This window comes from Spermophilus citellus (assembly GCF_964194105.1).
Source record: "Spermophilus citellus genome assembly, chromosome: 9".
Classification (NCBI taxonomy): domain Eukaryota; kingdom Metazoa; phylum Chordata; class Mammalia; order Rodentia; family Sciuridae; genus Spermophilus; species Spermophilus citellus.
In genome coordinates this window covers 42,691,950-42,719,529 of record NC_138191.1, presented here as the reverse complement: position 1 = coordinate 42,719,529, position 27,580 = coordinate 42,691,950, and the positions used below count along the sequence as shown (strand labels likewise).

Genomic DNA, 27,580 nt, shown 5'->3' with positions numbered 1-27,580 from the left:
GCATAAAATTTATGTTAGCATGTTGCCTCTCCTAGGAATTCACAATAAATAAGCTAAAACCCTACCTTTCCTTTAAGAGCTACTTACAAAAGAACACAAAAGTCTTTCTTTATAAAGAATATTACAAGATTCAGAATTTAGTCATGAGGAATTGCTGAGTTTATCTAGTATATGATCTAATATCATACATATATATATATATAGTATATGATATACTGAGTATATGTGAACAGTTATTATGCATTAAACAAAAATTCCGAAAGCATCATATGATCATCTTTATTCAATCAGTTCAGTAACTCCTATTTTTAAAAAATTTCCACAGATGATTACCTGTTCATATGCCCAGAACTTAACAGCTGTCTCAGGAGCAATTTTAATGACATTTGTGCCATTTCCTCTCCAAAGGGAACGGACACCTCCTTCTTTTATCATCTGTCGAAAGCCACCAAATATGTTCATTGATTTTGAACCATGAACCTAAAATTAAAAGTGAAATGATGTAAAATACTGCTGGCATATTATTGATATTATTTCCAAAATAACCACACAATCTCTTTTCAGTAGTCTTTATAACTGTCATAAGATGTATTTGAAAAAAAACACATAGGCAGTTGAGAAAATATATAGTGATGAGAAGGATTATCACTACATTTTTTTAAAGACAGAAGTCTATGTCTGGCTCTAAAATTAAGAATAATTGGTATCCTCAGTATGGGAAAACAGGACACGATCAAAATTAAAATTATTATGAACAACATTCATAAGATAACATGAACCAAATTATGTATTAGGCTATAGTAAACCCCTTGAAACATGAGAAATAACAAAGTATACTGCAGGTAATAGATTACTCACTCCCCCCAAGAAGTAGTACTGGCATATACATATAAATGTGATTTGGATAATATGTGTATCAGAGGCTGAGACACTGGAACACACAGTCTGGCACCAGAAAGAAAAATTGTACCTTCTAAGGCCTATCTCAAGGTCTTTCTAGGTAATAAATTCATGACAATATGTACCAACAGCCTAACCCAGAAGGTGTTGGTGAATTACTTGACTTATCCTGTAGAGGTGGTAATCATTTAAATATATTAGAACTTAGGATTGGCTGTATATGGAAACTGATTAATAAACCAAAAAAAATAATTAAAGAACTCAGCTATTCTTCTGATTGTTCCAGCTTATATAAAATGATTGGAAACCACTAAGGGGTGGGGGAAGGTGAAAGGGGTTGAAGATTAAAGGTCAATCATGTGACCAGAATGTGATCAGGCCCCAATAAAAATGCAAGATACCAAAGGCTCAGGTGAGCTTTCCTGATTGGCCTACAATACTCTGTGCTTACTTTTCACATGGATGACGGGGAAACAACCCACTGAGACTCTACAAGGAGAGGACAATAGAAATTCCACATTTGGTACTTTCCAGGACTCAGCCCTTTGTACTTCCTTTTCTTGGCTGATTTTAATCTTTATCTTTTTCCTGTAATAAACCATAACCACGAGTATAGTAGCTCTCAGTTCTTTGAGTCCTTCTAGTGAAATATCCAACCTGAAGGTGACTTTGGGAACCCCCTGAAATTTATAGAAACGAAAATTCTAAGAAATCAATTTCATTTAAAATAAATCAACTTCACAATAAAAGATGGCAAAGGAAAAGATGAATGCTTATTCAACTTTTATCAAAATCAATTTGCTACTGTTCCTAAAGAAAAACACATGCACACCAATTCTCTCACACCCCCTACTTTTTTTTTAAAGCACTATGTCTCTAAATATATTTTAAAATTTTGGTATATTCTGAAGGAATGGTAGTTAAAATATTGTTAGAAATCTTATACATAAATCTAAGGACAAATATAAAAAGTATTCACCTAGGTATCACAAACATTACTTTTTTAAAAAAAAATTTAGATGTAGATGGACGTGATACCTTTATTTTACATATTTATTATTTTATGTAGTGCTGAGGATTGAACCCAGGACCTCATGCATGCTGGGCAAGCACTTTGCCACTGAGCCATTTTGAAAATATTTTTAAGCAATTACTATATTCCAGTAAGTTATTCCAGTATGTCAGGTGGCTTCAAAGCCCTTGTATGGTTTTAATTCTTACAGTCACCCTTGCTAGATATTCTTACTCCCATTCCAGAATGAAGGAAAACAAGACCTCAGAGGTTTCATGCAGTATGAGAACCATAAGTTTTAGCAGTAAAGAGACTCTGTTCCTCGTCTAGTTTGTTATAAAGAAAAAGAATTAATTCTCAGAGCTTTAGGATCCCCATGGGTAAAATAAGGATAAAACACCCACTTTCCTGGGCTACTATGAGTACTCACTGAGTCACCATTATGTGAGACAAATATTTATCCTTTCCTTTCCTTCCTCCTTTCTACTCTGACCAGTTGAAGGCTACACTGCTAGGAAGGTAGCAAAGTAGTTCCATAAATCCAGGTCTTTTCTGTTAACCTCAACTTTACAATAATTTTTAAAATTTCATTCTTATCCTAAGATTTTTAGACTTCAGAAATGCCCTATTTTTGTAAAAGTACCAAAAAAAGAGGCAAAATTCAAATAATTTAAAGAGAAACCCTACAAAAATGGCTACTGATTTTCTTATTATACATTTGAACAGTCATTGAATGCCATATATTTAAAGTTAATTACACAAAATTTACCAAAAATTTAAGGTTTGGTAGAACACTGCCAAATACCTACAGACTGAATTTAAGGTTAGTAGGAATTAAACGGATGTTTGTGTGGGTTTTTTGTTTTTTGTTTTTACTGATTGTTAAAAGGAAGTTATTTATCAGTAGCTTGCTTTCTTTCTCTTTCTTTCTTTTTCTCTCTCTGTTTCTTTCTTTCTTTCTTTCTTTCTTTCTTTCTTTCTTTCTTTCTTTCTTTCTTTCTTTCTTTCTTATTTTTACACAAATAGAGCACAACTTTTCATTTTTCTGGTGTACATGATGTAGGGTCACACCATTTGTGTGATCATATCCATGCATAGGGGTAATAATGTCCATCTCATTCCACCATCTTCCCCCCCCCACACCCTTCCTCCCCATTGCTCAATCCAAAGTTCCTCCATTCTTCCCTTGCCACCCCCTATATATCAACATCCACTTAACTGAGAAACCATTCGGCCTTTGGTTTTTTGGGGATTGGCTTACTTCACCTAGCATGATATTCTCCAACTCTGATCATTTACACGTAAATGCTATGATTTCATTTGTTAAGGCTGAGTAATATTCCATTGTGTATATATATCACAGTTTCTTTACCCATTCATCTATTAAAGGACATGTAGGCTGTTCCCACAATTTAGCTATTGTGAATTGAGCCACTGTAAACATTGAGGTGGCTGCAACACTGTAGCATGCTGCTTTTCAGTCCTTTGGGTATAGACCTAGGAGTGGGATAGCTGGGTCAAATGGTGGTTCCAATCCATGTTTTCTAAGGCATCTCCATACTACTTTCCAAAGTGATTGCACAATTTTGCCATCCCACCAGCAATGAATCAGTGTACCTTTTCCCCCATACCTTCGCCAGCACTTATTGCTGCTTGATTTTTTGATAATTGCCATTCTACTGGCGTGACATAAAATCTTACAGTAGTTTTTTGATTTTCATTTCTCTAATTGCTAGCAATGTTGAACATTTTTTCATAAATTTGTTAATCACTTGTTTTTCCTCTTCTGTGAAGTGTCTGCTCATTTCCTTAGCCCATTTATTGATTGGATTATTTTGGGGGTTTTTTGAGTTCTTTATAAGTTTTTTTTTATTGGTTGTTCAAAACATTACATAGTTCTTGATATATCATATTTCACACTTTGATTCAAGTGGGTTATGAACTCCCATTTTTACCCCGTATACAGATTGCAGAGTCACATCAGTTACACTTCCACTGATTTACATATTGACATACTCATGTCTGTTGTATTCTGCTGCCTTTCCTATCCTCTACTATCCCCCCTCCCCTCCCCTCCCCTCTTCTCTCTCTACCCCCTCTACTGTAATTCATTTCTCCCCCTTGTATTTTGTTACTATAGCTCTATAGTATAGTTTAAGGTCTGGTATTGTGATACCTCCTGCTTCACTCTTCTTGCTAATAATTGCTTTGCTATTCTGGGCCTCTTATTTTTCTAAATGAATTTCATGACTGCTTTTTCTATTTCAATGATGAATTTTATTGGGATTTTGATTGAAATTGCATTAAATCTGTATAATGCTTTCATTAGTATGGCCATTTTTGACAAATTTTTAAAAAATATTTTTTAGTTGTTGATGGACCTTTATTTTATTTATTTATATGTGGTGCTGAGAATCCCAGTGCCTCACACATGCTAGGCAGGCACTCTACCACTGAGTCACAAGCCCAGCCCCACATTTTGACAATATTAATTCTGCCTACCCAAAAACAAGGGAGATCTTTCCATCTTCTGAGGTCTTCTTCAATTTCTTTCTATAGAGTTTTTGTAGTTTTCATTGTAGGTTTTTTTTTTTTTTTTTTACCTATTTTGTTAGGTTGATTCCCAAGTATTTTATTTTATTCTGGCTATTGTAAATGGGGTAGATTTTCTAATTTCTCTTTCAGAAGATTTGTCACTGATGTACAGAAATACATTTGACCTATGGGTGTTGGTTTTGTAGCCTGCTACTTTGCTGAATTCATTTATTATTTCTAGAAATTTTCTTTTTGGATCCTCTAAGTATAGAATCGTGTCATCAGCAAGTAGTGATGGCTTGAGTTCTTCCTTTCCTGTTCATATCCCTTTAATTTCTTTCATCTGTCTAATTACTCTGGTTAGAGTTTCCAGGACTATGTTGAATAGAAGTGGTGAAAGAGGGCATCCCAGTCTTGTCGCAGTGTTTAGGGGGAATGCTTTCAATTTTTCTCCATTTAGAATGACTTTGGCATTGAGCTTAGCATAGATAGCTTTTACAACGTTGAGATATGTTCCTGTTATCCCTAGTTTTTCTATGTTTTGAACATGAAGAGGTGCTGTATTTTGTCAAATGCTTTTTCTTCATCTATTGAGATAATCATGTGATTCTTATCTTTAAGTCTATTGATGTGATGAATTACATTTATTTATTTCTGCATGTTGAACCAACTTTGCATCCCTGGGATGTACCCCAATTGATTGTGGTGCATTATCTTTTTAATATGTTTTTGTATTCAATTTGCCAGAATTTTATTAAGAATTTTTGCAGCTATGTTCTTTAGAGATATTGGTCTGAAGTTTTTTTTTTTTTTTTTTTCTCCTTGAAGTGTCTTTGAGGGTTTTGGTATCAGACTAATATTGGCCTCATAAAATGAGTTTGGAAGGGTTTTCTCCTTTCCAATTTCATGGAATAATTTGAGGAGTTTTGATATTAGCTCTTCTTTGAAAGTGTTGTAGAACTCAGTAGTGAATCTGTCTGGTTCTGGGGCTTTTCTTTGTTGGTAGGCCTTTGGTAGCACCTTCTATTTCATTGCTTGAAATTGATCTGTTTAAATTGTGTACTGATTCAGTTTGGGCAGATCATATGACTCTAGAAATTTGTGGATGTCTTCCAGATTTTCTATTTTACTGGAGTACAAATTTTCAAAATGGTTTCTAATTATCTTCTGTATTTCAGTAATGTCCATTGTGATATTTTCTTTTTCATCATGAATTTTAGTAATTTGAGTTTTCTCTCTCCTCTTTATTAGCATGGCCAAGGGTTTATCTATTTGCTTATTTTTTTCAAAGAAGCAACTTTTTGTTTGGGCAATTTTTCTGTTTATTTTGTTTCAATGTCTTTTATTAACTATTTTAACTATTCCTGTTTTCTACTACTTTAGATGTAGATTTATTCTTCTTTTTCTAGGGCTTTGAGGTGTAACGTAAAGTCATTTATTTGTTGACTTCTTATTCTTTTAAGGAATGAACTCAATGCAATAAACTTTCCTCTTAGCACTGCCTTCAGAGTGCCCCAGAGATTTTGGTACCTTGTATCAGTGTTCTCATTTACCTCTAAGAATTTTTTAATCTCTACTCTCATTAGTAGCTTTTGCTTAATGTTTTCTTATTAAAAAGGGAGGTGGGCTGGGTAGATAGCTCAGTTGATAGAGTGCTTGCCTCACATGCATAAGACCCTGGGTTCAATCACAAGCACCATACAAAAAAAAAAAAAAGTGGAAGGGTGGGGAGGGAAAGGGTGTCCACAAAACAAAAACCTTGGGCTTAAAAGGAAACTTAAAGGAAACTTTCACAACAGCATGGTTGAAGGATGCATATTCTTACAGAAGAGAAATAAAATGCAGATTTCTCTAGAGAGCTTTTGAAGAAGGAATAATTCAGTGGGGGGAATTATTTCCAAGGCTCAAAGTGATTTTGGGGAGGTGTCACAGTGCTAGGTATAGCATGGTGGGACAGTGATCACTGCCAGGGACCAGGGCGGGGCATTAGAAGAGATCTTGCTGTTGTACAATGAAGGTAAAAGAGAGTGGAACAATAAAAAGTCACCAAGGTGGTAACCAACTTCTTGGCCCAAGTATTCATCATGTAAGTTTAAAACCTATAGACATAGGCAGTGTTGGGGTAAAGGTATCAGAGGCTGTCAGCAAGCAGCACCCAAAACCATAGGCTCCCGTGGAGTGAAACTGGCATTTTTGAGTTTTGTTGTTTTTTGTTTGATTGTGTGCTTCCCCTGGGGTTATTAAGGTTAACTTCTTCATGAAGTCCCCACATAGCATAAGGGGCTTGCTGAAGCCAAGCCCTTCAGCCCTGGTGCTGCCAGTACTCCAGTCTTAACAGACAGCTGCCTGCATTAGGTACATAAGCCGCCAGCACAACCGTGTCAGATTCCACCACAATCACAAGGCCTTCCTCCTCACCAATGCCCTAACAGACTTTGAGCTAGCACTGGCTGGAAAGTAGACCCATGCTGCACCATCTATCCTTGTCCAAAGGAGCTGATCATGACTGATGGAATAGTCTAGGCTGCTCTTGAAGTTCAGGTAGTAGTCTGTTCTTGCAACATTTGGTCTCTGGAAGGCACATGGTGTTTGAGGCTTCCTCCTTTACTGTGTCTAAACCTTTCTTCTTAATCCAGGCTCGAGGCTGGTTCACATTTCAGGAGCAGATCTTGAGTGCGGCCGATTTGCCAGTGGGTTAAGTTTTTGGATATGGAGGGTCTTCCTATAGAACTGGGCCATCTTCTGCTGCCTCTTTTTCGTTTTTCTTTGCTTCCATCTTACTCTTCTTGACCTCTGGCTCTGTCTTGGGCTCCTCCCCATCTTCTGCCACTGCTCCCTTTTCCCCATGTTTTGGCATCCCTGTAAGGAATGACCACTGGTATGTATACCATGCTGCCCACTGAAGCAATATATATTTTTTAATTTTTTTGCTTCAGTCTGAGCATGGCTCCTCCTTGAGATTTTTTAAAAGGTATTAAAGACTATTACTGAGAATTTTTTAAGCTTCTATTTCAAAACACCCACAGTGCTCATTGATTTAGAATATCCTGATGAAGGTCACGAAGCTCACCTGCATCATGACTTTCAGGCGATCCAAAGGGGCAGTGCTTGTTCGGGAGACCGCACCCGCAATGCCTCCGGCCAGAAGCTGCCTCCACCACTGTCCAGACTTCTTCTCATCTTCCGTGAATTCATCTGGAATAGTCAAACTGTCCCCTATGTCAATTCCCTGCCAAAGTGGAAAAAAGAGTATTGTATTCCTTCAATTAAGAAGACAATCCCACAAGTTCTTTTGTTATAGAGAAGAATTGTTATTTCACTGTTAAGATCAACTTTCCTCCTTTAGAATTTATAATGAATCAGTTTGGAGCACAGGGATAAAGACAGTCTATTCACCCAAAACATAGTTAAGTGTTGGTTTACAAGAAATTAAAATTAACAGTGAATGTAAATAAAACCAATAATTGCAACTTTTTCTTTTTATAGTTCGAGTGACTTCTATTGGTCTAAACCAGAATGAAACGGCATTTTATCAGTTACAGTGGATTATTTCTAGTTATAGCCACTTTTCATAAGACTAGAAAACCATAACCAATTGGTGATAATATTTTTTAAGAAATTGATTTAGGACTGAAGGTGTAGCTTCATGGTTGAGCATCTGCCTAGCACATGCAAGGTCCTGGGTTTGATCCTTCTCATAGCAAAGAAAAAAAAATGTAAAAGATAAAAGAGAATTGGTTTGTTGCTGTGCAAGGCAGCCCATGCTTGTAGTCCCAGCCACTCGGGAGTCTGAGGCAAGAGGATCCCTTAAGCCCAGGAGGCCAACCTAGGCAACAAAGTGAAACTTTGTCTCAGAAATAATATCTACCTTATACTCATATCACCATACATGCTTTAAACATGCAAATGAAACTATGTATGTGAATATCCTTAAATTCCTTTCTTATATTGACTATGAATATTTTATATGTCTGACTTGTCATTTAAAGCATGCAATAGTTTCAATTTAAAATTTAGCCAAGAGGAACATTTTTTAAATCAATGTGATGACTCACATTGATTCTAAATTTCACTAAAAGTTAACAGAGAAATGAAGTTCTATACTGACAATATTTTAACTTTATTATCTAAATGATTTTGTTGTAAAAGATTTTAGGCAGGAATGTAAGGTAAGGAGCTATGTTATGGTAATAACTCTCTTTTCCTTCATTTCAGTATCAATAAAAAGGATGCATGACTGTAGTCTTGACTTTTATCATATTTCTCCAAAGATACAACAAAACGTCAGGTAAGTATAAAATTTATCTAGGCAACTGAACTACTAATATGGCATTATTTTATACTCATATTTGAAAATGTAAATGAGACTATTAGTCATCACTAATGCTCTACATAAGCTTAGGCATTGTTATTAGCAGCAATGTGAACTCAAGCCTGCATTTAGTGCATATTAAATTTACTGAAATCCATAAATAAGTACAGAAGACAAGCCATTAAGAAAAACAAATTCTGGGGCTATGATTGTAGCTCAGTGGTAGAGCACTTGCGTAGCATGTGTAAGACAGTAGGTTCAATCCTTAGCACTACATAAAAATAAATAAATAAAGGTATAAAAAATACAATAACATTATTTTTAAAAAGACAATTCCTTCAGAGTATTCTCAATGGCTTCTGGAACTAAATGCACAATAATAGAACTTCATTTATACCCACATATTTTAAAATATTAATAAAAATCAAAAATTTCAAAGTTTTATGGAATACAAACAGGTGTAAGATGCTAAAAAGATGAGCCTAAAAGATTTTGTAGCATTCAATAGTTATTATAAATGCCTTAAGCCAGAGGTAAATCAAGGAAGTCTAACTGAACAAGTCCAAGTTTCAGAAGGGATTTTTGGTTTTATTATCAATGACCAAAAAATCATGAGGTGTTGAGATGATTTAGGCAACATAGTATCTATGAAAAGTAAACGTCTATGATTTTCAGACTTCTCTATGGCAGAATACTTAAATGCCATAAAGGCTGAGCAACTTATTCATGAAGATGGTACTTTCTCTGAATTTTGTAAATGCCTATTTATGTAGTCTTGGGGCTTTAAAAGCTATTCTACAAATCTTAGCTACTAGGACTGGGTATCCTGGTCCCATAAATATTCAGAGTGTTACTGGGTGCTAACTATATAACTTACAGCTCCAAACAATTACAAAGTGTACTTACAGTAGAATGTTTCCAGAAACGGATGATTTCCTCAATGTCTGTAACAGGGTTAAATAGGAAGTAGTCCCTCCATTCATTCCAGTCCACTGTCATGGTCCCATCAGCATCAATGCTGAAAGTAATAAAAAGTGATTGAAGAACACAATAAAATTCATGAATAAACCTAACATTATTGGCCATTTTAGAGAATGACAATTTCTGTTCCAACTCATTAAATTATTTAAAAATCCCATTCACAATTATACATTGTTGAAAAGAGAAGCCAGCATTTTATGGTCCTTTCAGGTAATTTTAACTGTCCTGGGTAAACATGAACCAAAAAATTACAGAAAGAGTTCATTAAAGACTACCTTCAATACTCCATCAAACTCAAAGTCAATAACCTATAAAGCACAAAAACTAGATAATAAAAATAAAAGGAATGTTATGGTTTGGATATAAGGTGTCCCCCAAAAGCTCCTGTGTTAATGCAGGAATATTCAGAAATGAAATAATTAACATTATGTGAGCTACCAATCAATACAACCCAATCAATATATCCTAGTTTGAATGGACTAACTGGGTGGTAACTGTAGACAGGTGGTGCTTGGATAAAAGAGGTGGCTCACTGCAGGGATGCCTTAGGAGTGTTCATCTCCCCTGAAACACTCCCCATCTGCACCATGGATGCTTACTGGCGCACATCTCTCTCTCTCTCTCTCTCTCTCTCTCTCTCTCTCTCTCTCTCTCTCTCTCTCTTTCTCTCTCTCTTTCTCTCTCTCTCCCTCCCTCCCTCCCTCCCTCCCTCCTCTCTCTTCTCTCCCCCTTCCCCCTTCCTCACCACCCCTCTCCTTCCTGGTCACCTTGAATAGAGCAGTTATCCTCTGCCATATCCTTCCACCATGATATTCTACCTCATCTTGAGTCAGCCAACCATGAATGGAACCTCTGAAATCAGGAGCCAAAATAAACTTTTCCTCCTCTGTCTTGTCAGGTATTTTGGTCACAGCAACAAAAAGCTGACTAACACAGGGAGGTAGTAATGAATGGATTCATGATCAATTCTTTCTTGCCCTGGCTCAGGAAAATACATATTTTTTATGAGTGCATTTTAATTATACAGAATAATGATTGCCATTATAGCATATTCATATGTTCAAATAACAAACTGTGACCATGTTCACCCTCCACTATCTTCCTTTACCTTCCCACCCGCTACAGAAGATATTCTTAATGTTTTGTTACAACATTTGGGTATGATTTTGAAACATACTCAAAATATGTTATCAACTTCCTTCCACAACATCCACCACATTAAGAAGATTAGCAGTGGGGCTGGGGATGTGGCTAAGCGGTAGCGCGCTTGCCTGGCATGCGTGGGGCCTGGGTTTGATGTTTGATCCTCAGCATCACATACAAACAAAGATGTTATGTCCCCGAAAACTAAAAAATAAATATTAAAAAAATTCTCTCTCTCTCTCTCTCTCTCTCTCTCTTAAAAAAAAAAAGAAGATTAGCAGTTATTATAAGAAATCAAACTCTTGGGCTGGGTTTGTAGCTCAGTGGTAGAGCACTTGCCAAGCAAGTGTGAGGCACTGGGTTCAATCCTCAGCACCACACAAAATAAATAAATAAAACAAAGGGTATTGTATCCATCTACACTGAAAAAAAATTTTAAAAAAAGAAAGAAAGAAAACTGTTGGCACATGTGTCTTAAGGAATCCTGGTACCTCATTTTCAACTTTAACATTGTAATCCTAAATATTTATCGCAAACTACTTGCTTGTTTTATAAGCTTCTTGAAATTAGGTCATATGTATTTGTTTTCTCCTAAGAATAAAACAGAATTGTGCCAGGATTTTTATTGTCTTGTTCCCTAAGTTTCCCTAGCTCTCAAAGTGGTTGGCAGAGATATGGTGCTCATTTATTTGTTGAATTAATTGAAGTTTATGAAAAAAAAAGTTTTGGTGTCCCTTCAAATTTTATTCTATAATTTATACAGAAATGATACATAAAGATGGTAGCCAAATAAAATGCAATTTTCAGACATTTATTATTGTTTTTTCTACTACGATTGTGTATTTTTATCTGCATATGTGAAATTACACTTAAACTTTTACTTGTCCCAGCACGTAAGTATTAACCTCCTAAGCCTGATGTGGTGACACATGCGTATAATCCCAGGGGATCGGAAGGCTGAGGCAGAAGTATGGTAAAATCAAAGCCAGCCTCAGCAACTTAGTGAGGCAAGGCCCCAAGCAACTTAAGACCCAATTTCAAAATTTAAATTTTTTTTCAAATTAAAAAAAATACATTTTTTTTAAAGAGCTAGAGATGTGGCTCAGTGGCTAAGCACCCCTGGGTTCAATCTCTGATACCAAAAAGGGGGGGGGGGAAGTATTAACATTCTATTTGTGCATGAAAACTCTGGTCGCTATTTAGAACATTGTTCTGGGTTAAAATTTGTAGCCCTATCTTTATCACTATTTTCTACTTTAATACCTCCCAACCTTCACACATGAGTATCCTCTACAAGGCAAGAATTTTTGTTGATTTTATTCACTGATGAAACCAAAATGTCTGGAAGGATACCTTATACAGAGTAAATATTTACTGAAAAGATAAATGAACTTCAAATTCTGAAGTTTAATGCCACAGAACACTTAGTGTTGACAAGCTTCTTAGATAAGATGGTCTCACTGTGAATTTAAGTTGTACTTCTCTTTAAATTACTAAAGAGGTTTAGTATCTGTTACCACATTCATTTACTATTCATATTTTTCCTGCCTGTTCATGTCTTTTAGTGAGGCAAGGCCCCAAGCAACTTAAGATCCAATTTCAAAATTTAAGTTTTTTTTCAAAATTAAAAAAATAAATTTTTTTTAAAGAGCTAGAGATGTAGCTCAGTGGTTAAGCACTCCTGTGTTCAATCCCTGATACCAAAAAGGAAAAAAAAAAAAGTATTAACATTCTATTTGTGCATGAAAATTCTAGTCACTATTTTTAATGAGTTTGTCTTTTCCTCATTCACAGTTCTTTATGTAGTTGATTCCAGTCTTTCAAGTTATAACCTGGAAAACACCTTCTCTTTGTCCTTTCACTTGACTTGTTGTAGTGGCTCTTGATTTTAATGCAGCTGAATTTACCAATATTTTCGTTTTTGACTACTACCTTGCCTTATTTTTAATAAATTCTTCCCTACTCGGAGATAAGGATAATACTTTCTTTTTTTATTTTTTATTTTTTATTGGTTGTTCAAAACATTACAAAGCTCTTGACATATCATATTTCATACATTAGATTCAAGTGGGTTATGAACTCCCATTTTTACCCCAAATACAGATTGCAGAATCACATAGGTTACACATCCACGTTTTTACATAATGCCATATTAGTAACTGTTGTATTCTGCTACCTTTCCTATCCTCTACTATCCCCCCTCCCCTCCCCTCCCATCTTCTCTCTCTACCCCATCTACTGTAATTCATTTCTCTCCTTGTTTATTGTCCCATTCCCCTCACAACCTCTTATATGTAATTTTGTATCGCAATGAGGGTCTCCCTTCATTTCCATGCAATTTCCCTTTTCTCTCCCTTTCCCTCCCACCTCATGTCTCTGTTTAATGTTAATCTTTTCCTCCTGCTCTTCCTCCCTGCTCTGTTCTTAGTTGCTCTCATTATATCAAAGAAGACATTTGGCATTTGTTTTTTAAGGATTGGCTAGCTTCACTTAGCATAATCTGCTCTAGTGCCATACATTTCCCTGCAAATTCCATGATTTTGTCACTTTTTAGTGCTGCGTAGTACTCCATTGTGTATAAATGACATATGTTTTTATCCGTTCATCTATTGAAGGGCATCTGGGTTGGTTCCACAGTCTAGCTATTGTGAATTGTGCTGCTATGAACATTGATGTGGCAGTATCCCTGTAGTACGCTCTTTTAAGGTCTTCAGGGAATAGTCCAAGAAGGGCAATAGCTGGGTCAAATGGTGGTTCCATTCCCAGCTTTCCCAGGAATCTCCAAACTGCTTTCCAAATTGGCCGCACCAATTTGCAGTCCCACCAGCAATGTACAAGAGTACCCTTTTCCCCACATCCTCGCCAGCACTTGTTGTTGTTTGACTTCATAATGGCTGCCAATCTTACTGGAGTGAGATGGTATCTTAGGGTGGTTTTGATTTGCATTTCTCTGACTGCTAGCGATGGTGAGCATTTTTTCATGTACTTGTTGATTGATTGTATGTCCTCCTCTGAGAAGTGTCTGTTCAGGTCCTTGGCCCATTTTTTGATTGGGTTATTTGTTATCTTATTGTCTAATTTTTTGAGTTCTTTGTATACTCTGGATATTAGGGCTCTATCTGAAGTGTGAGGAGTAAAAATTTGTTCCCATGATGTAGGCTCCCTATTTATCTCTCTTATTGTTTCTCTTGCTGAGAAAAAACTTTTTAGTTTAAGTAAGTCCCATTTATTGATTCTTGTTATTAACTCTTGTGCTATGGGTGTCCTATTAAGGAATCTGGAGCCCGACCCCACAATATGTAGATCGGAGCCAACTTTTTCTTCTATAAGACGTAGAATCTCTGATTTGATATCAAGCTCCTTGATCCATTTTGAGTTAACTTTTGTGCATGGCAAGAGGAGGGGATTCAGTTTCACTTTGTTGCATATGGATTTCCAGTTTTCCCAGCACCATTTGTTGAAGATGCTATCCTTCCTCCATTGCATGCTTTTAGCCCCTTTATCAAATATAAGATAGTTGTAACTTTGTGGATTAGTCTCTGTGTCCTCTATTCTGTACCATTGGTCCACCCACCTGTTTTGGTACCAGTACCATGCTGTTTTTGTTACTATTGCTCTGTAGTACAGTTTGAAATCTGGTATTGCTATACCGCCTGATTCACACTTCCTGCTTAGAATTGCTTTTGCTATTCTGGGTCTTTTATTTTTCCATATGAATTTCATGATTGCTTTATCTATTTCTACAAGAAATGCCTTTGGGATTTTGAGTGGCATTGCATTAAACCTATAGAGAACTTTTGGTAATATCGCCATTTTGATGATGTTAGTTCTGCCTATCCATGAACAGGGTATATTTTTCCATCTTCTAAGATCTTCTTCTATTTCTCTCTTTAGGGTTCTGTAGTTTTCATTGTATAAATCTTTCACCTCTTTTGTTAGGTTGATTCCCAAGTATTTTTTTTTTGAGGATATTGTGAATGGGGTGTTTTAAAACCTATATTCCAATAAAATAGATGATAGTGAAGACATCAATAAATTTCTTAAGTCATATGATTTGCCCAGACTGAGTCAGGAGGATACACACAATTTGAACAGACCAATATCAATGGATGAAATAGAAGAAGCAATCAAAAGACTACCAACCAAGAAAAGCCCAGGACCGGATGGGTATACAGCAGAGTTTTACAAAACCTTTAAAGAAGAATTAATACCAATACTTTTCAAGTTATTTCAGGAAATAGAAAAAGAGGGAGCTCTTCCAAATTCATTCCATGAGGCCAACATCACCCTGATTCCGAAACCAGACAAAGACACCTCAAAGAAAGAAAACTACAGACCAATATCTCTGATGAACCTAGAAGCAAAAATCCTCAATAAAATTCTGGTGAATCGAATACAAAAACACATCAAAAAAATTGTGCACCAGGATCAAGTAGGATTCATCCCTGGGATGCAAGGATGGTTCAATATACGGAAATCAATAAATGTTATTCACCACATCAATAGACTTAAAGTTAAGAACCATATGATCATCTCGACAGACGCAGAAAAAGCATTTGACAAAGTACAGCATCCCTTTATGTTCAAAACATTAGAAAAACTAAGGATAACAGGAACTTACCTCAACATTGTAAAAGCTATCTATGATAAGCCTCAGGCTAGCATCATTCTGAATGTAGAAAAACTGAAGGAATTCCCTCTAAAATCTGGAACAAGACAGGGATGCCCTCTATCACCACTTCTATTCAATATAGTTCTCGAAACACTGGCCAGAGCAATTAGACAGACAAAAGAAATTAAAGGCATAAAAATAGGAAAAGAAGAACTTAAATTATCACTATTTGCAGATGACATGATTCTATACCTAGAAGACCCAAAAGGGTCTACAAAAAAACTACTAGAACTAATAAATGAATTCAGCAAAGTGGCAGGATATAAAATCAACACACATAAATCAAAGGCATTTCTGTATATCAGTGACAAAACTTCTGAAACGGAAATAAGGATAATACTTTCATCTACCCCTAAAAGTACCGTAGTTTAACTTTCCTGTTTTGGTTGATATTTGTGTAGTGTGTGAGGTAGGAATCCAATTTCATGTTTGTTTGGTTAACCATTTATTGCATAGTTTTTCCTTCTCCCAGAGATTTGCAGTTTCCTCTCTCAAGTGACAAATCCAAACTACGAATGGATCTATTCCCAGAATCTCCATTATCTTCCTCTTATCAATTTGTCTATTTCAGTAGTAATATCATAATTATAGCTTAATAATAATTCTTGATATCTAATAGGTCAGCTCCCAGTTCCATGCAGTTCTTCTAGGTTATACTCGAGCCTCATATTTTCATATAAATTTTAGACTTAGCTTGACAAATTCTTCCCCAAAAAAACACATAGGTTTTGAATATTACCAATTGGAGAGGAGCACATCTTCTATGTACTCTTCTTTACTATCATTAATAAAGTTTTTATCAGTTCTTATAAATGTATCATTTGAGGCATATTGTTTTTTCCTTGTAGCCGACTCAGTATGCTAACATTTTCTTTAAATTTTTACATTTATATCATAAATCACAATGTCCCATAATTTTCCTCTTTCATTAATTTGTTTGTTTTTGATATAATGGTTACAGTGGTTCACAGGAAGTTCTGAAGAGTGCACTTTTACACTCTGGAGGTGTTTTAGTTCTGTTCTTTGATAGTTTTCAAGAACTATCTGGGGCTAAAGTTTGCTTTATGAGAAAAATTTTAAATACGGATGAAATTTCTTTAATTGTTTTGGTACTTTTTGGCTATTTCTTTATGATACAGTCTTGGTAAGTTATATTTTTATAGAAATTTATCTATTTCACACATTTTCAAATTTATTTGCATAAAATATTCATAGTATTTTATGTTTTTAAATTCCTGATGTATCTATTTGCAATTAAACATATTTACATCTCATTTTTCTTTTTTTCCTCAATCTTTCCAGAGATTTCTTTTTCAACACCAACTTTGCCATTTTTTGACTTTCTATCTAGTTCTACTACTGTGTTTATTATCTCTTCCTTTTATCCTCTTTGAGATTATCCTGATTTCTTTTTAAAAGTATTTTTTAAGTTATAGATGGACATACTACCTTTATTTTGTTTACTTATCTTTGATGTGGTGCTGAGAATCGAACCCAGAGCCTCACACTTGACAGACAAGCACTCTATCCCTGAGCTACAACCCCAGACCAAGATAATCCTGATTTCTTTCCCCTAACTTAGCACATTAATTTTCAGCCTTTACCCTTTTCTAATAAAAGTTTTAAGATTATAAAATTACCCCTAAGTACCATCTTAGAAATATCCCTCAAGTTTTAATGTTTTAAAATCAGTATAATTCTTGAATTTCCATTTAATTTCCTCTTTGACTTCTAAGTTATTGAGTACATGTCATTTGTGGTATTTTTTTATGATAGATCAAGCTAACTAATACACCTTGATCTATTCTGCTACTTGGATTTAGAATTGGTATTATCTTTAAAGACATCATAGGGATTACAGAAATATGATTTCTGTTCTTAGATCAAGAAAAATAATCTTCACTTTTTTTGTGCAAATGCAACTTTAGAAGCAGATTTTTATATGCTCAATATCCCATGGTCAAAATTCTTTGTATCTCTTTTTCATGTTTTAGTTTCTACTTATCCAAGAAAGCCTTTATTATCCAGTGCTAACAAAAATAACTCCAGGCACAACCTTGAGATTTCAAACCCTCCTGTTGGACAGCTGCTTATAAAAGAAATTCTAAACAGAAAGGAAGAAAATGCTACTGTATTTTCCTGTAAGAAATATTGTATTTCTATGAAGTAATATACAGATATAAAAAGAAATAAATTTGATAATAAAGCCACTAATAAGAAACTGAAAACATAAGACTGAAAACATTCAGGAGAATATTAATATAATGTAAGCATCCTTTCCTGTTTTCTTTTATCATGAAAAAATTGGTACCTGCCTTGTGTTTATAACAAAAGAGTATTTGAAAGCCCCTGTACTTCAGAGGTTATGGCTCCATCCTGTGAAATAAAACATTTGCATTTGTAAAGGTTTATCTTACTAAATGTTTGAACTGGACAACAATATTCAAATTGGCATCTCTGTGTTCTTTAAGTTTAAATCAGTACTTCTCTGAAAACTAGGAAAGCTTTGGAATATTTTTATCCAGTCACATGTAGATTAAATAATCTGAAGAATCTGCTAGACTCCTTATCTTGAAACATCCAGTTCTATTGTCACATTAGGAACCAAATGGAAGAGAAAAAAAGAAAAGAGAAATGCAATACCCAAACCCTTGGCTCATTATCTCTAGATTTAACACCTTATTACTGTCCTGCTGCCCCTGAGGTCTTGAAAGAAAGAGTGCACTCTGAGCATCCCTCTCCAGTTCCTTCATTGTAGATAAAATACAAGTGCATACAAATGAACAGGGAGGAAGAGGAATGATTGATGCTGGATGTATGTAATGAGGAATGGTGAGGTTCAGGGAAGTGTTTTAAAGTCACACATACAAATGCAGTTCTCTAAAGCAGGATATTAAAATGATAGTAAAAAATAATTGTCAACACAGTAAAGAGCTTACCTTCGAAGAATCAACTCTGCTTGTTGTTCAGAAATAGTTAGACCCAATATCTCGAGGGACTGGACAATTTCTGAAGCTTCAATTTTTCCTTTAAGGAAATGAAAAGATTATAAACTTAGAACTAACAACTACCTTAGAAACTTTGAATTTCAAATCACTTATTTAAGAGAAAGTTTGAAAAGACGAAGGCAAAACTATGCATTTAGGTAAATCCTATGTTTGCTTAAATACAAATTATAACATCAATATGCAAAATTTAACAAATACATTAAAGAAGTATAGACATACTATTTCTTTCAGTAATCATAACAGCCTTGTAGAAAATAATGATTTTCCTCTGAAGAAGAAGCTCAAGTGGTCTCACCAAGTGATGTTATTAAGAAATAACAGAACTGAAATTCAAATCAAGATCTCCAACTCTCAGGTATATTCAATTAAACTAGGATTCATTTAAAAAATCACCATATCCATTGTTTAACAAATGACCAGACATTTATCATGCACAATGTTATATTATCCAATTGGTTAAAGACAAGTAGAAAATGAAGAAATGGAACCAAAGAGTGTGGAGTATTTTTTGAGAAATCCAGCAGTAAAAATAAAGAGAGTAAGGTTAGGAAAACAACGGGAGAGAGAAAAATTTTAGTGTTAGGGAAATCAGACATATTTATGTACAGGAGAACAACCAGAAGAGGAAAAACAAAGTATAAGCAATAAATGTAAGCAGACTAAATTTCCCTTGAGCAGCTCAGACTGAGAATCCAAAGACTGATCTACATGAACTAGGACATAACAAACAGAGGTTCTTTTGTCAAAGCAGCATTAGTAGCAAACTTCTCAGGAAGGGACAAAGACAAAAATCACTGTTAGTGGTGAAAGGAAAGACTTTAACTAAGGCAGGGATTCTAAAGAAATGACAGGATTCTGAGAAAATTCTCTTGAGGAGAGGAACCTGGACAATACAAGGGCAGTAAAAGGCATGAACTGTAACATCGAAATGCTTCAAATAACATTCTGATAATTCTTGATAACCACACTCTTGAAGATTTACACTTAATTCTTGTTATTCACAGCAGTCAATGGCAAATGCTGAATTAGTAACTATTGAACCATTGCTCCTCTAGAAAATTCAGGGTTAAGTTCCTATCATCTTCTAATCACATCTTTATCAACTGACCAATACCTAACCTTTCCTCACGTGTGCTTCTGTTTAAAGACATGTCATTTCTTGGAAACCCAGTAGCACTTAACCACTGAGCCACACCTCCAGCACTTTTTTACTTTTTATTTTGAGACAGAGCCTAACTTGCTGAGGCTGGCCTTGAACTTGCGATCCTCCTACCTTGACCTCCCAAGCTGCTAGGATTATAGGTGTGCACCATAGTGCCCAGCAACATTGAACACTTGTAGAAATTTATCTAACATGTATTTTCTCCATGTAGCACACCATAGCCTTCTGGCCACGAGGAACACAAGACAGTACTTCAACTCTACTTTTAGGGAACATTTTGAAAAGCAAAAAATATCCCCGTAAAAAGTACAAGAACACAAAATACATTGTTCAAAATAGACCTTGAAAAGGACATGTTTATAGTTTGAGAGTTGAAATAAGAAGGCAGATGTCACCTTCTCTCCCTCAGCTAGGAATGTACATATTGAGCAGCTCAAATATTCCATTGCTTTGCACATGCCCACAAATGGCTGGGAGTGCTGTGAATATACATTTCAGGGTTACTTTTAAGGCAAATTCACAAATACAGAGTTCATGAATCATGAGGATCTACTCTATGTGCTTTGCTTTAAAGAAGTCTGCTAAATAAAAATATGAACCTATCATGAGAAACTGTTTCAAAATATACCAAAAAAAGATAAATTAAGGGACTGGGGTTGTAGCTCAGTGGTACAGCATCTGCCTATCATGCTTGAAGCACTGGGCTCGATTCTCAGCACCACATATAAATAAATAAAATAAAGGTCTATCAACAACTAAAAATATATTTTTTTAAAAAAAGACAAATTAAGGGAACCCTTCACATTTACTAAAATTGAATCATTAAAATCATCTTTATGTCCTGTTTGACTCCGAATTTTCTGAAATGGACAACTGATGTGTGCATAATTTACACATGGGGATAACTGACCGCTGATTATCAGGCAACTGATCCTAAGGAAGCTTCATCTCCCTCTTGGCTATTATTCTACATAGAGAAGCCATAAGCCCAACCAGAAGGTACATAGCTAAAGGTCTACACACTATTTTTTTTTTCTAATTTTCAGGATCAGAGAGTATCTTCTCTAAATTAATTCTGTCAAAACGACCATCAAATGTAAGATAATATGAAACCTTTTCAAATTTTAGAATATTCAGTGTTCATGCCAAAAGAATTATTATTTTTAACCAATCAAATCATCGTAAAGTTCCATAGTTAACATTATATGTCAATAGACAAAGCTATCAACAGCTTTCTTCACTAGTACTATGATTTCTACATAAAAATCAAAATACTAAAATATTTTTATTATTTTAAACAGGTATTAGTTGCTATCTTAAAAGAGAGAGACTAAATTTGCATCATTTTAGACTCTTGGAAACCTGAGAAGTAGTTCTTCATAGTTGATGAGGAATAGAAGAAAAAGACACACCATCATTATTTTTGTCCAAACTCTTAAATGCCAATTTCATTTTTTTCTCATGGTCTTTAAGGTACTTCATAAATTCTTCAAAATCCAGCTTCCCATCTTTGTTGATATCTCCAGTAACAAAAATTTTCTACACGAAAAAAATAAGAGATATTTTATTGCTAATATGGATTAAAGTATTAAATTATATACATACTTCAAATAGATATGTTCTTTTCCTACAAGATTAAAGGAACATTTTTTTTTTGCCATTATGTCATTACCCATTATCACACAGGCCTGTAATAAAAGCAACTATTCCACTTGACTTGAGATTGAACACAGAATTTAAATGTCTAACATAGAATTTTCCCCTTTGATTACCAAAATTAAATATTCTTTTCCTACAGATGATACTTAGAAAAGCTGTCATATCAAACTATCCACTTTTATATTAATAGAAATAATTGTTTTCAATTAAAAAATAAGACCCTATGCTATTTGATATCACATGTATACCCTTGCTACCACCAATTAAGATATTCACAATCAACCACCCAAAGCTTATAAATTTTGTTGGGCTGATGTTCATGCTTTTCTGGGTAAATAACACTGAATCGCTTCAAGATAGTATAATGATCAGAACTATAACCTTGGACTCAGAAAGATCAGAACTTGGGAACTGCAACTACAGCTATTCTTGTAGGGAGATTTATGGTTTAAAATGCATAATTAGGAAAGAAGAAAGGATGTCAGGAAATAATGGGTCATTGAAGCTCATCTCAATCTCAAGAAACTTATAAAAATGAAATAAACAAAAAGAAGGTGAAAGAGAAAAATTAAGAGTGAAAGAAAACACTACTGAGAGGTTAGCAAGGTCATGAGAAGCTGTTTGAAAATATCAATAAAATTGATAAACTCTTGATATTGGCAAGTAATCAATGTCAGAAAATAAAGATAGAAATACCTAGACATTAGAGACTCTAAAGACATTAAGAACAGCTTTATATCAAAAAATATATAAATGAAATTAGAGAAAAGTGCCTAGAAAAAAGAGAACTTATTAAAAATTGGCTTAAGCTAGGCTCAGTGGCACCTGTTATCTCAATGGCTAAGGATCACGAGTTCAAGGCAAGCCTCAGCAACTTAGCAAAGCCCTTAGCAACTTGGAGAGAACCTGTCTCAAAATAAAACATAAAAATTAAAAAAACACAAAGAACTGTAGATGTAACTCAGTGTTTATACAACCGTAGGTTCAATCCTCACTACTAAAAAAAAAAAAAAAAAAAAAAAAAAAAAAACATTGACCAAAGACAATAGGAGATCTGAGTAGTCTTATAAATATAAAGAAATATCACCTGTAATTTTAAAGCATTCCCATGAAGAAAAATTCAGGCCCACATGGTTTTAACAGTAATATCTAACAAATTTTTAAGAAAGAAATAAAAATACCAATTTTCCAGAGAATTGAAAAGGTGGGAACATTTTCAAATTCATTTTATGAAGTAGGTATACTCTTGATTCCAAAACCTAACAGGAATGCCACAAAAAACCAAAACAAAAAAAAAAAAGGAAACGGAAAGCACCATCAATTAAAATAGTCACAAAACTCCTAAAAATATGTTAGCAAATCAAACCTAATACTAAATAAAACAGAAAATATACTATATGTGTATGCATGTACACATGTGTGTGTGTATATATATATATATATATATATATATATATATATATATATATATATATATATAATGAATAAGGTGAATATATTCCAGTAAAGCCAGGTAGGGTTAATTTTTTTTTAATTTAACAGAAAAAGAGAAAGTCATATGATTATCTTAATTAGCATTTGATGATTTCAACATCATTCATGGCTAAAAACTGTAAGCAAACTAGAATTAAAGACATGCTTCCTTAGCCTGACAAAGGGTATCTCCAAAGAATTCTAGCCTTTTTTGAATTAGCTGGTTTGTGATTATCTTATCTACATCCTAAATGGCCTTGATTAAAATAATATCAATTACTACTAACTGTCTTTAAAGCAAATTCATTTCTATTAATCACTGGAAAATAATTATTACAAATTGATTCATTTTACAAATTAGATTGAGAATAATGTTCACCTAGAAATAATTTCCTGATTACTCAAAATATAAACAACAGTGTGCAGTGAGCAGGGCTGTTCCTGGGCGGACCGCATTCCTAGTCTTGACTGGTTTCATCTGTGTGTGAACTATGAGTGCACCAGTAAAATCTAGATCCAGAGGAAGAGGAGATGGTCTAGAAACTTGCAGTACAAATTAAATCTATGATTGCTCTAAAGAACAGGGATAAAAGAAAAAATTCTCAAGAGAAACCACCACAAAGTCAGGATATAGAAACGGAGGGGGGGGGAGGAGGAGGGAGGAGGAGGAGGAGGAGGAGGAGGAGGAGGAGGAGGAGGGGAGAGGAAAAGGCGGAGAAAGAGGAATAGTTGTGGTTGAATTTGAAGGAGAACCTGAACTTTATATTGACTGCCTGGAAATGAGTATAAAAAGTATTGTATGTGAGGGTGAAAATAGCCCAGCTGTGAAAGAGAGGATTCCACCTTATCTACAGTGTGCTAAAATTCCAGAAATAGGGTGATGTACAGTCATAAGTTAAAACAAAGACAAGCTGAAGCCATACATGTTGTTGACTCATTAAATTTTCTCAATAAAGTTTTACAATTTTCTCTGAAAAGAAAACATATTCAAGATTTGCATGACCCAAAAGAAAATGTCATAGCATTTATGAATCCCATCTATGTACTTAAGTTTCATCTAAGAAGTTCATATTTTGGTCAATGGAAATATTAGTGAACACCTATAATTTGGAAAGGGGATTGAAATTGCAACCTTTCTTATAGTAAGTAGACTTCCAGAGTGACAATCACCTGATGACTCTAATTTAACAATAATATAAAAAACTAACTTGTCCCTTTTGAATTATCTATTATTACTCAGTGAAAACAATGAAATCCAACTAAAAGAGTAAACAAAAACTATTTATTGTGACTAGGTATAGCAGGAAAGTTAGCATCCATTGGACATGATTGGCGACGACTCACAGGCTGGTGGAGTAGGAAGGCTACAATAGTAAAGGGAGGCTTGGGGTTCTCCCGGATTGGAGGCTGTGGGCACAGGGAAGCTGTAGGCCAGATAACAAGAGGTAGAAGCATCCTGTGTGATTGTTTGAGGCTGCATATTTGGCCTTCTCTGGTTGGTCCTAAGTTGGTCCTAAGTCAGGATGAAAATTAACTAAGCTGTCAGGGTGAGCTTTAGGAGTCTTAAATTAACTGAATCCCAGCCATTTGGGGCTGAAAGTTACAGAACTTACTGCTTAGTTTCCTGGACTGTCACAGGAAATAGAAATCTGACTTTCTACAAATCTGACATAAACTGGTTTCCTGGTCTGTTTACTTTAGATAAGGGGATGATTTCTTGGGCAGGTTGTTGCAGGCATAGTAAAGAGCAAAACAAAACAGTATCATTCAAAAAACCCATTAGATAGTTACCTAAATAAAAACTTTCTCTTGCATTTTAACAATACAATGTAAGTTTCTATCTTTTCTCTAAATCAGTTGACTCCTAAGTTTATATAAATGAATATCCTACTAGGAAAGCTAGAGACATGCGAAACTGAGAATTCATGAAGAACATTCAACTTTAAAAGGAAAAGGAAAAATACTTCAGGGTTTGGCTTTCTTTTGTTTTTTCAGGAATTGGGAAACCCAAGTGAACTATACAGAGAAAATGTTTTGGACTGAACTCTTCCAGAGACAATATCCACTCCAGGCCTCTGTGATCACAGAAGTGTTCCTCAGCTATCCAGCAGTGTGACAAAATACCTGAGAGGATCAAGGTGGAAAGGTTTATTTTGGCTCAGTTTCGGTCCATGGTCCCTTAGCCCTCTTGCCTTTGGCCTGTGGTAAAGCAGTGCATTATCAAGGTGCAGAGCTACTCACCTCATGATGGCTAGAAAGCAAAGAAAGAAAGAGAAGGGCAAAGGTCCCAATATCCCCTTCCAGGGTACACCCCCATATGAGTGGAAAACTTCCCAAAAGGTCCCACATTTTAATGGTTCCACATCTCCCAATAGCACCACAGCCAGGACAAAGTCTTTAACACACCGCCTTTGGGGGACAATTATCCAAACCATAGCAAAAGTTGAAGAAACCGGAATGCAGTGCTTGGTGTATGGAATGCGTGTGAAATACAATTGATACCAACTAAATAGATGTTTAAAATAAAGACTCCCAAGTTCATGTGGCTAATAGGAAACAACATCTGTGGCTTTTTAACCCCCACCCTCCAGAACCACAGGGGCCCTGGCTTCCTCTGCATGTTTCCTCTGCATGTTCCTCCTTCCTTTTCCACTGGAAGTGTGGGGGTGCAATGGTCACCGTAAAAAATCTCCACTTTTTGTGTAATTTATTTTCCTAAATAATATACTCTTTTAAAAGGGGAATATTAAAATTCATAAGGAAAATTTAAGTCAGCTGTTCTCTGTTAGCTCTGCATATCATGTCACGTATTGGAAACATAAAGAGGACCATTACATGTCCTTGAAATATGGTGGGTTTCCCTTTAGGGGAAGGTTGCACTGTGCTTAGTCATAAGTACTACCTTAGGCTGTGCAATAAACATTTCCCCCAGAATGGTTGAGCAGTGGCAGACATCTAGTTGTTTCACAAGATGCACTGTGGCCCAGTCAAGAGTGGATTCTTCCACAAAAGAGGAGATTATATTTCATAAGAAACATTCCTTCCCTGAGCTCTGCAGGGGATGCAGGCAGTGGCCAAGGGTTATAGATGACATGTTCAGATAGAGAATAAGCTTCTAAAGGACCAAAAAGAAAACACAGAAGTCACAGGCAAAGTAAGAAGGAAAACAGACTGACAGCATTTGCAGAATTGATAAGAGAGCAGCCATAAAGCTGATAGTCTCATCCAATAACAAGCAAGTCTTTTTGTTGAATAGCTCCTTCCACTTTTTGAAATTACCTTGTTCATTATTTATTATTCTTTAGTCCCCATTTAAGTAATACACAGAGCCTAGTATAGGTAGAGTTTCAAGGCTACAATGATAGACCCCCTTTGTCTTATTCACCACTATACACGCAGTTTATTGAACACTGATGGCACCATTCAAAAACATTGATTGAATGCACTGAATATTTACACTGTGTTATTTGGTGAGTTATTAGCCATTCCTAGTTTATATCTGGAGCTTCTGGGCATTAAATGACTTTCCCAAGGCCACAAGTTTAGTGAGTGATAAAAACATTTGGATCCCGTTCTGATTGTACAGCCTATAACCACTATATGCACTGCAACAGTTAATGTATAGTAAACATGATGGTCCATGTTTCACAGTGAGGCTTCAAACTCAAACTTTCTCAACAAATCTTTTTGTTCTTTTCATAAATCCATATACATATGTATGTATGTATATATACATACATATATATGTATACACACACACATATATTCTTAAAAAGATTTTTTTTTTTTTTTTACTCAGAGTGATCAAAAGAAGTTAAACAGCAACTTCCAGAATATTTTCTTGTGGAAACTTATTTATTTGTAAATGCCATAACTTAAATACTGATAAAGGAGATAATTCTGAATGGGCTAGGGTAAAATTATAAAAGTGATGTAAGGCCTTAAACAATGGTAAAAATCTTCTAGATAGAATGAGAGAAAGCCCAGGCAGAGAAAAGGAAATAAATGGGGTAAATATATACAGTTGTGGCCCCCACAGGGAACACAGAAGGTTGGGGGTTTGGGAAAGGGACTGAAAGTTTTAGAATGCTGTCAAGACAGAAAGGGTAGAAGGCCTTACTATGAAGTTCTTCCCTTTATTTTTTTCCTTTTTTTTTAGAAACTTTATTTCCACAAGGAAAAAAATATCGTATTTTAGAATATAAATCAAGGAAAAAATAAAAATATTTTATATACTTAGAACATCTGACATACATGTAATTATAATCCCCCTGCTGAGATGCCTTAAAATGCACCTCTATGACTCGTATATCATGGTTCTTAGTATCATTCCAAAAGCTAAAATGGTTCTGTTGGTTGATATATTTTAATGGAATAAATCCTCCTGGTTAACAGAGGAATTATCTAATGGAATGAAATGCTGAAAAGAATTTCTATTCAAAGCAATAAACATTTGCTAAGTTGCTGTTTTTGTATGTGATTCTATTCCATTTTTAGTTGTAAAATGTCTCTTCTCCAGACAGATAATCAAAACTTGTAGAATATAAGAATTAGAAAAGCCCCTAGATCAGAGTACCCAGTCCAGCCACTCTACTGACACAGCCATTCTGCTGACACTACCTACTTGTTCAGTACACAGTATCCCCATGAGAACTGAGAGTCCTCAGGGAGTTCATAATCTAGTACATGTGAAACCACATTTTAAAGGTTTTTGTTTTGGTTT

The 27,580-nt window shown here is 35.1% G+C and overlaps 1 protein-coding gene across 1 annotated transcript in view; it reads right to left on the bottom strand.

Moving 5' to 3' along the window:
- Nucleotides 1-27,580, bottom strand: part of SLC25A24 (solute carrier family 25 member 24) — a 48,443-nt gene that overhangs the window by 12,852 nt on the left and 8,011 nt on the right. Inside the window, exons 2-6 of the mRNA XM_081305567.1 lie at nucleotides 21,138-21,264; nucleotides 18,495-18,582; nucleotides 9,666-9,777; nucleotides 7,518-7,676; nucleotides 334-480 (exon numbers count right to left, since the gene is read on the bottom strand). Coding sequence (XP_081161693.1) covers nucleotides 334-480; nucleotides 7,518-7,676; nucleotides 9,666-9,777; nucleotides 18,495-18,582; nucleotides 21,138-21,264 — 633 coding nt within the window. The remainder of the gene's footprint in view (nucleotides 1-333; nucleotides 481-7,517; nucleotides 7,677-9,665; nucleotides 9,778-18,494; nucleotides 18,583-21,137; nucleotides 21,265-27,580) is intronic.